The 12,873-nt window shown below is 37.0% G+C and overlaps 1 protein-coding gene across 5 annotated transcripts in view; it reads left to right on the top strand.

Moving 5' to 3' along the window:
- The first annotated feature begins 400 nt into the window (after positions 1–400).
- cep192 (centrosomal protein 192) overlaps positions 401–12,873 on the top strand; it is a 38,199-nt gene continuing 25,726 nt past the window's right edge. For 4 of the 5 annotated variants that reach the window (XM_059567382.1, XM_059567381.1, XM_059567380.1 and 1 more), the window contains exons 1-14: positions 401–586; positions 1,356–1,571; positions 5,094–5,204; positions 6,496–6,632; positions 6,806–6,867; positions 7,292–7,436; positions 7,543–7,655; positions 7,742–7,816; positions 8,306–8,455; positions 8,574–8,727; positions 9,080–9,288; positions 11,761–11,880; positions 11,953–12,352; positions 12,486–12,638. In XM_059567382.1, the coding sequence (XP_059423365.1) occupies positions 1,402–1,571; positions 5,094–5,204; positions 6,496–6,632; positions 6,806–6,867; positions 7,292–7,436; positions 7,543–7,655; positions 7,742–7,816; positions 8,306–8,455; positions 8,574–8,727; positions 9,080–9,288; positions 11,761–11,880; positions 11,953–12,352; positions 12,486–12,638 (1,999 nt within the window). In that variant the 5' untranslated portion in view covers positions 401–586; positions 1,356–1,401. The remainder of the gene's footprint in view (positions 587–1,355; positions 1,572–5,093; positions 5,205–6,495; positions 6,633–6,805; positions 6,868–7,291; positions 7,437–7,542; positions 7,656–7,741; positions 7,817–8,305; positions 8,456–8,573; positions 8,728–9,079; positions 9,289–11,760; positions 11,881–11,952; positions 12,353–12,485; positions 12,639–12,873) is intronic. The other variant, XM_059567383.1, reaches the window with a different exon arrangement.

Below are 12,873 nucleotides of genomic sequence, written 5' to 3'. Positions count from 1 at the left end.
TAAATTTGATAAGACAGTCCAAATGTACCGTTAGGTGAATTACAATGTGTTAAGTTAGCAACTGTCATGCAGGGCTCACACAGCTGTGGACTCAGCTGCTCTGTGGATCACATTTCACGATCTCGTAGTTTATATGAAACGTCATTTGTAATTTCGAAAAGTATATTTACATAATCGTTAAAAAACATTAAAATGTTTGATCTTAAGATATATAAAACCAACTAAAGTCCTAATGCATTCCGAATTTATCTGCTGTAACTACTAACTTAACTATAAAGTATACAACAAACAGCTTCTTCATTCAAAACGCACAACAACGTGATTGGCACATGATTTCGCCACTCTTGAAAGCATTCAAAAAGGATTGTCCAATCAAATGTGGCGTATGTTAAGGCCCCGCCCACGCAAAGAGAAACCTAGAGGCGGGATTTTCCAGTAATGGCTTCGCCTCACCTTTACGCTTTGAGAAACTCTTCTCCAAAAAGCGGGGACTACAACGATTTTTAGCATTACACGAATAATCGGTGCTGTGTTTGCATGACGTAGTTGAATAAATTAAGGCACAAGTGCCGTATTTCGCCTCATGGTAAGTGTCTTCGAAACAGATTCCTCTCAGCTGTTGCAAATCTTTTTCAGAGTTGTTGTCACTTTTTAGTTTTCATCCAATGACTGGCCAAAGTCCGAACCAGGAAAAGGGGTTTTTATTGTTTCAATTATATTTTACGTATTACTTTCATCTTTGTTTAACGTTAACTGTTTAAGTTGTGTGGTTGAAGTGTTTGTATTTTGGCCTTGATAGTTAACGTTAGTCTCCATTGCACGGCGTTTATTTGAGTTAAACATCCCGCTAACCTTCTTTGTTTAGTTTTTATTCAGTCCACCCAGAAATAACGTTATTCTGCTGTCAGAAACATACTACAGAGGTTAATGTGCCGTAAAAGTTGATTATTGAACTGACAAAGCTAGTCGGCTAAATACAAACGTCTGATAAAAAGACGCAAGTTATAGAGAAAGAAGCAGTTTGCTAAATGTCGTTTTTTATTCAGTTAAAATGTGCTTTAGCATTTTAAGTAATAAAACAAAATGCATCAGGAACTAGCAGCCATATCAACAGACTTCTGCTTTGTGTAACAGTATGAGCTATAAAACACCCCGTTATGTCTGATTTGACTCTGTCTAAGAGAAACATTCTCCAGCTTCGTGTCAAGTTGACTTGATGCAAACGTTTACAGATTCATGGCAGTCTATCCATGTCCAGTAAACACCCAAGTACAGTATGACAGTAATATTATCACCGTTTCCCTATAGGAACTCATGGTGTAGTCTGTTCGCTCTTCTGTTTTTTTTTTATATAGGTCACTCCTCATGTATTGAAGCCCTGTGTCAGTGAGTCACACAGACATGGAGAACTTCCAAAACATTGAGGATGAGCCGTTTCCCAGCTTCCTTTCAAACGCCTCGCTGGGCAGCAGCGGCCGCACCACTCTCGGCAACGTGACACTGGGCTCTACGCTCGGGATGCCCATGGCCGCCTCTACCGTGGCTAAAATTAGACCTCCAGTAGACAACAGGTGGGAGACTCCTGCATGTATTCTCATGAATATTGTGATTGCGTGTCAGTCCTAACTAGGGGAGAATGCTGACTTCATCAGTTTCTTTGGTGAATCTTTGAAAAGGCTATTTTCATCTAATTTGTTCCAAAACAATTGTTTTTTGAGTGATTACCTCCTATATATTGTTCTTGTAAAACAGCTAATTAAATGTTTTTTATTTCACTTGGTTTAACCAAAGCATCTGTCTTTGTGTCATGGCCCCCAACTAAGCCTAGACTTTTACGAAAACCTCAGTATCTCATCTCCGAATAGTCTGAGCTTCTTGGAAGGAGAATCCCTAAAGGCCCATTCACACCAACCATTATAACTACAAAGATAACGATAAAGATCTAGTTCTAAAAATCTTTCTCAATATTAAAGAATAGCTGAGTCCACACTACAACTCTAACGATACAAACATCAGCCGCATTTCCACTGTCGGGCCAGTGCGTGCCAGGGCTTAAAGCTGCAGCAAGAAGCTGACATCTGATTTCTTCAAGCGGTCATATTTACCATGTTTACTATGATAATGTTAATGCCTAGCGTGCACAGACTTTTGCATTGCTTATAAATATTTCTGCCTTGTATGGTGATTATAATTCATATCAGATCAAGTTATTCCAACACTCGCTGCTGACTGAAAATGAGTTTTGAGCTCAACTTAAAAAAAAAAAAAAAGTTATAGCTGTTAGCTTTCTGAAATGATCTGCAGCGCTGACGCTCTCTATTTTTATAAAAGCTCCCAAACAAAAATCATTATTATATTTTGATGATATGCTATGTGGAGCTAAACTCTCGAGACGAGACGACAGATTAAATATGTTACTAAATAAATTAGGGCTGTAGCTATCGAATATTTTAGTAATCGAGTATTCTACCAAAAATTCCATCGATTAATCGAGTAATTGGATAAAATGTGTTTTTGCTTAAAGTGCAATATTAATTATGCAAGAGAAAATAAGACTCCTGGGTCTCTTAAAATGAACAACTAAGTTTCCTTTTTTATAAAAACGTTTTTTTACTTTTTAAATGCATAGAATGGAATGCATCAAAAATAAACATTTAATTATTACCCATTGTTTCTCTGTTTGTACTTGTACTGTGAACAATGACAATAAAGTTGACAGATGAATTAAGTGCATTTAAGTGCCATTCAGTTGGGGTTTTAAATAAAGCTTTTTCTGAGATGCACATTAAAAACATAAAACATTAATTTAATTTATCTTTTAATTATTGAAAATTAACTTAACTTTTTGGTAAACAAATGGGATTTACTATTAAAAATAAAACATGGAAGAAATGTTGTGTGATTAAACCTTAAAAAAAATGTTTGATTATTTTTTTTTTTAGTGGTAGGCTATGTACATTCTGCTGAACAATAGTCTTTAACCGGACTTTTATTTTGACGGGTTGACGTACCTTTACAGTTCTGTGTATGTGATATGACGCTAGTTTTACTCGAATTAAATGGTCAAATGCTCATGAAGTGACTGTCAGAGCAGTTCTGGAGATGTTGTTCATGTGTTCACTTAATGCTGGTGTTATAGCTGTTATCTTTCTGAAATGATCCGCGGTGCTGACGCTCTCCAGATATAACCCCTACTCTAGCCCCAGCTGGCCCACTTTGGCCCAAGTTTTTTGTCGGGCAAAAAAACCCTGGCCGTTGGCCCCGAGGAAGCCCCAACAAGGCACGATCAAGCCCCGGAAGTGTCCGTGGAAACGCGACGCCCGCTTTAAGCTCGACGGTGGAAACACGGCTATTGAAAGCCAATCAGAATCCATCCTGCTATAACGAGCTCGTTAATTTAAAGTGGCAGACGCACGCGGGCTTAGAATAAACAGATGATATTGTTCGCTCGTGTGGATGCTAATATTATCTTTATAGTTCTCTTTATGGTTAACATTCTTGGTGTGAACAGGGCTTAATGCACATTTACTGGAACATATTTAAGTATTTTACACATTTTTGTTCCTTAGTTAGAACTTAAGTTCAAATGTAATGGTTAGTGGTGGACCAATATTGTTTTTTTGATGGCTGATGCCGATATCTTAGATAGCAGGGTGGCTGATGACTGATATAAAGCCGATATTTTACCAATATAATAATTTTTTTTTAAATATATAATTTCTTTTGAAATGTTTGAGAAACTTGAAATAATTTGAAAATGAATTATTTTAAAAATAAATGTGTAAAATAAACATATTTGTACTTTAGATGACAACTTCCTGATTCTATAATTCTATTACAGTATTTTTCACAAAGAAATATTTTAAAATATGTAAACAATATACAAATGCACACTTCACAAGATCTCACAGATGGATTTTGACAGATGGAAGTCTGCAAGGTTTGTGAAATACATTTTAAGTAGTCATTTAAAGGTTTGTTTAAATTAGGGATGCACCGATACCGATATAATTGTTGCATTTGTAAATTATTTAAAATATTGGGTACAGAAACCAAAAGAGTATGTGTAATGTTAGATGGTTAACTTCGTTTATTAAATAGATAGTCAAACCTACATTTATTCAGACACCTTAAACCTTTCTCACATTATCACAGTTCATTCTCTATAGTATAGAAGATGGTAATAAAATATGACGAGAACTCAGAGTTAAACTGTCAGAACAAATTCATCTTGATAATGTTAGATAACTTCGATAGAAAGGTTATGTACAGTAATGGATTAAAATCAACCAAAAAGTTATCAGACAGCTGTTTATATGACTGTATTTACACAACTATCAATACTTCATCAGGCAACCCTTAGCCTTAATAACAGCCTGTAGTTTCCTGGGCATGCTGTCATCCAGGTCCATGCATATCTGAAATTATTTTTTTTCCCCCAGACTCGGTCTGAATAATTTTTGCTCACAAATTTGTATCAGTTTTACTGGTAGTCTACTGTATAAAGAATTTTTGGGTATAATTTGTCACAGTTTATTTTGCTATCCTCACTTACATAAATTAACTATAGTGTCCTGCTAGTAAAAAAAAAAAATCAGAAATAATCTGGTCTCTGAATAATTTTTGGTTTGACTTCACATCCTTTGTTTATTTTCACACTTAATTATACCCATTAAAATTTATTTTACAAGTTTTTATTACTTTGTTCATTTTTTTTTTTGCTCTATGGTTCATCTTTAATTTAATAGCATTAGAGCTGATCCATTGCAACCACTTAGTACTGTAATGACGCTCTTTGCTGTAATAACAAAGGGAACCGCTAGTTATAAATCTCCTAACTGATATTTTTTTTTTATCTGAAACGTGCTGTGATTTATATTCCAAAGCCACTCATATAATACAGAAACATTCAAGCAAGCAAAACGCGCAACGCATACATGTATTTGTACTGGGACAGAATAAGGACAAGAAATCGTTCGCTAGGCTAGCTCATGTAGGTTCAGGGCACATATGCTTTACTTGTATTGCTGTTAATTTTGTCTGTGTTTATTTGAAGTATTGTGTTATTTGAGAGTCTTTTCTATCTTTTACAGAGTAACTAGTATCCAAGCATCATATTTAGAGGATGGACGGTTTTCACTCATGAATTCCCAGGGGTCAGATGGAGGCAGGGAAAAATTTGTTCTCAGCCTCAAAGAAGATTTGTAAGTGTTCAGTAGTTAATATTTTTTTCCCATCTGTAAGTGGGTTACAAATCAGTGTTTAGAGTGGGCGGGATTATTCACATGTCGTTATTGTTGCGCCGCCTCTACTGCCGTGACTCGTGAAAAACTTTTTCATTCTGCGTCGGCCCATCAGACTCAACAGACAAAGAAACAGCCATTTTTGGGTTGTTAAAGTTGCGCTGGTTATTTTCTGGTTAATTTTTTTAAATACTTGTACTACCTAGTTATTGTGCTTTATAATAGTTAGCTATAGGCTCTTTGCTCTAGTGTAAATAATCAGACGATACCACGTCTTCTCTCTTTGACTTTCTCTTAAAATGGCTTCGCATCGGCGCATCTCGTCTGCACTACAAGATACAAGTCTCTCTTTTTTCCCCTCTTTCTCTCTCTTCCCCAATTACACAGCTGCAGTTGCAGCCATTAAAATAGTGCAAATTGCAATTGCCATTCTTGACAGTCGCGGTAGCACAGTCTCCTGTTGTTTGCACCAACGCACCAAATCCTTTTGATTACCATAATAATTAATGGATATCTAAAATATGAAAATAAAGAGGAAGCCTAAAACAAGCCCAATGTTTGGCCTGTGTCTAAGCTATAATGTGAAAATTGTCCCAAATCCGTAAATAAGTCGGGGCCTGTCGGGCTTGGGTTGAAATGCATGGCTCTAATTAGCGCGACTTGTTGCATTTAAGTGGCAAAAATACACACAAAATGATGTCAAATGGCCATCCTGACGAGTATCCTCATAAGCACTGTCATTTTTATTTTTCTTAAGTGAATGTTATGAAAGAGAAAAGTTTCAAACGAAATTCAGATCCTGCGTTTAACAGCGTTAAATGATGATAATCAGTGATGTGATATGTTCTCTGTGTGGAGTATAATGTCTGGCGCAGTTGCAGCTTGTACTTATTACTAAAACAAGAAAGCAAACAAGAAGCATAAATAGTCAGTAATGTTAGTCAACATATGCCATGATAATTTGAACAGATTTTTATTCTTACTGTAAAATAATGGAACATTATGCCATGAATATTGTTTCAAAAATCATGGAAATTTATTGGTGAAAATGTGTACGAACCCTGTCTTCAGCTCTTGCATTTTTAATAAATAATGTGTAGTGTAGTGTAGTGTAATGTTTGTGTGACTTCAGCTATTTTGTCTTGTTTTCCTTCATTAAGTTGGCCATCAGCCAGATCTGGATTATTGGGAATAACCTGTGCTGTTTGACCGAGTGTGTTCTTTCATTACTTTATTGATTTATTTTGTGTAGAGACAATGTAGGTGACTTCATTGCTGCAAATCGGTTCTCTGACATGCTGGTGAATGTTAATTTGGATGAAACCGAATCTGCTTCTGTTTCCAAAACATCATCAGGAGGGTCAGGTTCTGTTCCTCATCGGACTGCTGGTATGGAATCTGTTTTCTTTAGTTTTATTTAATTATAGCTTGTTGTTCTTAATTTTATGGTAAAACTTAAAAAAATCTTAATGATAATGCATCAACAACAATTATTTACAAAATGGTGAATAACATGTATAAACTGAAATATATTTTGAAACGTATATTTTATCTTTCCTTAGACCTCTCAACTGGCCTTCTGTCATCCTCTCATATCGGAGACAAAGATACATTGGCAGCTCAGGTAATTTATACTCATTGACACTTATGTTTTATCCTGTAAAGTCTGACATGAAATAACAGTCAGAAAAACTTTATATCATATCTATATGTCCAGAAAGTAGGATGAAATTCTGATAGCTTATAAATCAGTGGGATCTTTGTAACAGTGCAGCAGACTACTTGCATAAAATGCAAATACATATTAGTCTTCAATCTGCTAGTAATATTTCTTAGTAAGATAATTAAATATTTTGTTTTCTAATAAAAACTCTACAGTTTATATTGTGGGGCTAAACATAACGCAAAGCATAATGTTTGACCGATGAACAAACAAATGGTATCTTATTTTATACTTGTATATTTAATACCCACATTTTAACATGATTTAAGAAATGTGCATATCAAATATCGTATGGTAGGGTTAAGCTCTCTTTTGTTATTCTAAGGCCACTGTGCTCCCAGTGATGATGGAGGAAGAGGAGGGTTCCTCCAGTGAAGGGGCAGACAGTGAAAGGTGCAGTGGCAGCATCGCCAGCTTCCTGGCCAATGAGAAACTGATGTCTCTGGACAGCATGAACAGTGATATGACAGGTTGGTTATATTTTTTTTGTTTTATTATATGTTTCAAAAGAATGATCTCTAAAGAACCAGGATAAACCAGGCAATAATTGATTTAAATGAGCTTTTTGTCCTCTAGATGATGAGATTGATGTGAACCAGTTCCATGATGAGGAACTAGAGCTGTATTTTAATAAGCTGTTGCCACCTGCAATGCAGAGAGGCCGTGTAGAAGGACAAGAAATCCCTGTTGTGAGTTCTTTCTTGCTGTTTGTTTACCAAAGCTTACATTTTATTTTATTTTATTTTTTTAATTTTATGATATGTTTCTGTTTTAGGGGTTACCTTCCAGTTCATCTCAACCCCACGCCACTGAACCAGAAAGGAACAGACACCATGATGACTATGACCAAGTATGAGTTAATCTTCCTAAAGTCAAAATAAAATCTAAATGAACCTTGTTTACTTTCTTAATGATTGCACATTTCACACATACATGCCAAGAAAAAAAATGCATTCTGGTCTTATATGTTAGTGCTGTTAAATGATTAATCACAAATAAGTTTTTGTTTACATAATTTATGTATATGTACTCTGTTTATGTATTGTGCATGTATAAATACACACATACAGTATATATTTTGAAAATATTAACATTTGTATACATTTCTATTTATATTATTATATTTAATGCATACAACATATTTTTCTTAAATGTATACATGAATGTGTTTGTGTTTATGTATACATAATAAATTATGTAAACAATCTTATTTTGGATGTGATTAAGCATGATTAATTGCTTGACAGCACTAATATATTGATATATATATATATATATATATATATCTGTGTTCTGAAACTTTTCGGCTAATGTTTGCTTTTACCGTGTCACATTACAGAGGGACTTTCACATGCCTGATGTGCGTCTGGCAGCCACAGGTATGGATTCTTGTCCTGCAAGCGATGAAGAGGATACAGAGGATGAACCGGAAGCTTCACAGAACCGGGGCAGAGCAAGATTTCTCCTACCCAGCACCTCCAGACAACCAGTTAGTCTTAAGCTGCTTTTTGCTTTTATCCTTATCTGTGCTTTTAATTTGTGCCTCTTTTTTTATTTTTATTTGTGTAATTCAGTAATTCACCTTTCAGTTATTTGTATGTGGTCAGGTTGGGGAGAGCCATCGGCCTAATTTTCGACCAGGTTTGGAAGGAGGAAGCTCTGATGATGAGCTACAGATGGTGGGGAGGAACCCTGACACCAGGACAGGCATTGAGCACCGCCGCTCAGCAGAGGGACAGGTCATCAACTCACCTATTACTGGTAAAGGGGTGTTTATTAAATAACATTTAAAATTAGGGTTTTTGGTTTAAAAATTACAAGGCTTAAGCCTAGTCCCAGACTAAATCTTAATTCTGAGCTGTTTCAACTGAAATAAAATTGCACTGATAGATCTTAAGATATATCAGTGCCTTTATTCTGCCTCAAGTAATGTTCTCACCAGTAATGTTGGTGTTTTTTTGTTTTTTTTTCTTCCTAAGGCATGTTTATAAAAATTACTTGAATTTCCTAATTGAACTATAACCTAATCCTGGCTTAGTCTAAGCACTGACTTTGAAACCATGCCTTAAACTGGCAGGAATGAAGTCTTATCACTGTTCCTCTGTGCCATAAGGTAATGGAGGTGGAGGAGACGGGAGTAGTGGTAGTGATGAGGAAGGAAATAATGGAGGTGTATCTACCATTCCTTTGCCTCCCACCACAGTCCAGAGCACCTATGATGTGCTTCGTGGTCTTGGCATCGTGGGTGGAAGTGGACAGACAGGAGATGATGATCAGCTTCAATCTTTGCTTAGCAGATCAGGCATGATTACGCATGGCCAGGTACTGTTATGCCACATTTCCACTGAAATTTCCTGGTTGCCTGTTGCTTTCTGCATTTCCACCGGGTTCTGAAATAACGTGAAGATTAGGCAAATAGTCTGGTGACGTTGGTCTGTGCGCTTTCTCGATACAAGGTACGCACATTTCGGGCATGCATCCTCGGTAGTTCGGCATTTGACTCGGGAGTGTGATGTCTGCGACGACGCAAACCCAGTAATTCTGCAAACAGCAGCGTACTTGATAACATCAGTCAGCTCACCTTGGCTACTGCAATTTTCCTCACTGTATATTTACAATAAAACGAAAAAGGATATCAAATCCACTGCCTCCTTTCGTTTTCATTTAAACATAATAATAACCGCAGAAATGTATTTATTTCAGGGAAATGTGTATATATTTATAGCCATTACAATGAAATGAAATATTATATGTTGCCTCTTTTTATTTTCATTTTAACATATAGATAAATTGAATAAAGACCAAAGATTACCTGTTAGATTTAACCAAAACGAATTATAGTTTATGTTTAACCACTAAAGATACATCAGAGCCAGCGGCACATATCAGAAGGACTAGCTGAGGTGAGGCTGCTCTCAGCGGATACATGATCACTGAGCTCCCGCTGATCGCGTGGAGCTGACCGTCTCCAAAATCGGCGAAACACATTTTTAAATAGGCGCTGTCTTTATAAATAAACCACAGATTTGAGTTTTAAACAACTACATTCTCACCTGAAATACTTTTAAAATTACATTTCATGATACAATAAAAGTAATATTTAGAAAATGTTCTGAATAAATGGTGGTTGAAATCACAATGCTGCGTGAACTCAACCAATCAGGAGGTTTAGCGCCCAAGTCCCACCCCCGAAAGTTTCGGAATTTTTAAAAAGTAATTCCTCGCCAGCAGGGACTTTCCAGAACTGTATTTAGTTCCTGGTTCCTGCGGTGGAAACACACCGAGTACCAGCCATTTATTTCAGTAATTCAACTCAAATTGTGAAACTTGTGTATTAAATTCAATGCCCACAAACTGAAGTAGTTTAAGTCTTTGGTTCTTTAAAATGTGGTGATTTTGGCTCACATTTAACAAAAACCCACCAGTTCACATCACATCTCAACAAATTAGAATATGGTGACATGCCAATCAGCTAATCAACTCAAAACACATGCAAAAGTTTCCTGGTCTGTCAGTTTGGTTCACTAGGCTACACAATCATGGGGAAGATCATTGACACCCTTCACAAGGAGGGTAAGCCACAAACATTCATTGCCAAATAAGCCATCCAAGCATGCTGACAAAAAGTTGAGTGGAATGGAAAAAGTGTGGAAGAAAAAGATGCACAACCAACCGAGAGAACTGCAGCCTTATGAGGATTGTCAAGCAAAATCGATTCAAAAATTTGAGTGAACTCCACAAGTAATGGACTGAGGCTGGGGTCAAGGCATCAAGAGCCACCACACAACTGGCTACAGTTGTCGTATTCCTCTTGTTAAGCCACTCCTGAACCACAGACAAATGTGTCTTTTCAATCTCTCTTTTCAAATGAGAGCAAGTTTTGTATTTCATTTAGAAACCAAGGTCCTAGAGTCTGGAGGAAGGGTGGAGAAGCTCATAGCCCAGGTTGCTTGAAGTCCAGTGTTAAGTTTGAAAACCAAAGTCACTGCACCCGTTTACCAAGACATTTTTGAGCACTTTATGCTTCCTTCTGCTGACCAGCTTTTTGAGGATGCTGATTTCATTTTCCAGCAGGATTTGGCACCTGCTCACACTGCCAAAAGCACCAAAGTTGGTTAATTGACCATGGTGTTGTTGTGCTTGACTGGCCAGCAAACTCACCAGACCTAAACCCCACAGAGAATTTGCGGAGTATTGTCAAGAGGAAAATGAGAAACAAGAGACCAAACAATGCAGATGAGCTGAAGCCCACTGTCAAAGAAACCTGGACTTCCATACCACCTCAGCAGTGCCACAAACTGATCACCTCCATACCACGCCGAATTGAGGCAGTACTTAAAGCAAAAGGAGCCCCTACCAACTATTGAGTACATGTACAGTAAATGAACATACTTTCCAGAAGCCCAACAATTCACTAAAAATGTTTTTTTACTGGTCTTATGAAGTATTCTAATTTGTTAAAATATTGGTGAGTTTTTGTTAAATGTGAGCCAAAATCATCACAATTAAAAGAACCAAAATATTAAACTACTTCAGTCTATGTGCATTGACTATTTAATACACGAGTTGCACAATTTGAGTTGAATTACTTAAATTAACTTTTCCAGGACATTCTAAGTTATTGAGATGCACCTGTAACTGCATACATATCTCAGTGCATTCATCTCTTGAACAGCTTAGAGGATCATTCAAAATTTGTATGTTTGCAATTGTTTTTGTGTATGTGTGTGTTTTAGCATATCCTAGCATAATACGATTACAGAGTGTATTTTAATTTCTTTTTGATCTCTTCAGATGGGTGATCGTGTTGGTCCTGTCGGCACAGGGGAGGCTGGTCATGCTACTGTGGCATCTGGACCTGCCAGTCGATGCCCAGTTAATTGGAGCATGAGTCTGGATCGACAGGAGGCTCTTGTAAGTCTTTCTGTATTTTATGCTGTAGCAAAAATTGCTGATGTTACCTTTTAACACTTTTCCCCTTAACAGGATGCAATGGATAACACAGCAGAAGTTCACCTGGATTCTGTATACTTGAGGGGAGGTGCTGGTCATACCCCTCAGGACATTTCTTCAACAGTCAGCAACTTCCTTCAGGGCACCCAGAGCAGTTTCCACCTCTCTCAGTTACTCCAGGAATCGCATAATAAAACCGAACAAGGGATCGACCTGGGCCACACTGTGGATTTTGGTGCCCTGGGCATGCGTGGTGGCCCTTGTGGGGATTCTCCAGTTCTCAATGAGCAGCTGAGCACCAGCAGTAAAGATGATCAACCTGGAGAGTCTCTGGATGCTAGGTACCTTTGCCAGAGCTTTGATGAGAATCATGAGGAACATAATGATATTTGGAATCACCATCCAGACAATGTGGAGCTTGAGTTACAGCAAGGTAACAGTCTTTTTTTCAATTTCTAGTGGAGCGATGTCAATGGGTTTCTCTGACATTTGTAGTATAACATGAAAGTATTAAAAATAGTATTTGTATTTTATGATTTAGAAATTAATGTTAAGTATTTCCTTAGGCGCTAACACCTCTCACAGTGTGGTCTACCAGAATGAAGAGGGAAAGTGGGTCACTGATTTGGCCTATTACTCTTCCTTCGAGAAGGAAATGGAGGCCAATATGCCTGAGGAAGTTGCTATGCAGTTTCAGACAGAAGATTTTCTTGCTGGAAGTAAGTGAAATGTTCTCATGTTCTCAATGAATTTTTTTCAATTGAATGAAAGTGGATGCAGAATGAAAATCGGCAATCAATCAATCGGCAAAGCATGCCACAAGTAATATCGATGCATTGTAATTAGGGCTGCAATGTGCTATGTTTCGGGAAAAAACTAAATTGCCAAAAAAAAACAAAATAAGAACAAATCTATCTACAAGCAACAGCAACGAATAAATATAGCAAAGATGCA

Source organism: Carassius carassius, chromosome 15 (genome assembly GCF_963082965.1).
Source record: "Carassius carassius chromosome 15, fCarCar2.1, whole genome shotgun sequence".
Taxonomy (NCBI): domain Eukaryota; kingdom Metazoa; phylum Chordata; class Actinopteri; order Cypriniformes; family Cyprinidae; genus Carassius; species Carassius carassius.
This window is presented reverse-complemented; position numbering and strand designations above follow the sequence as displayed.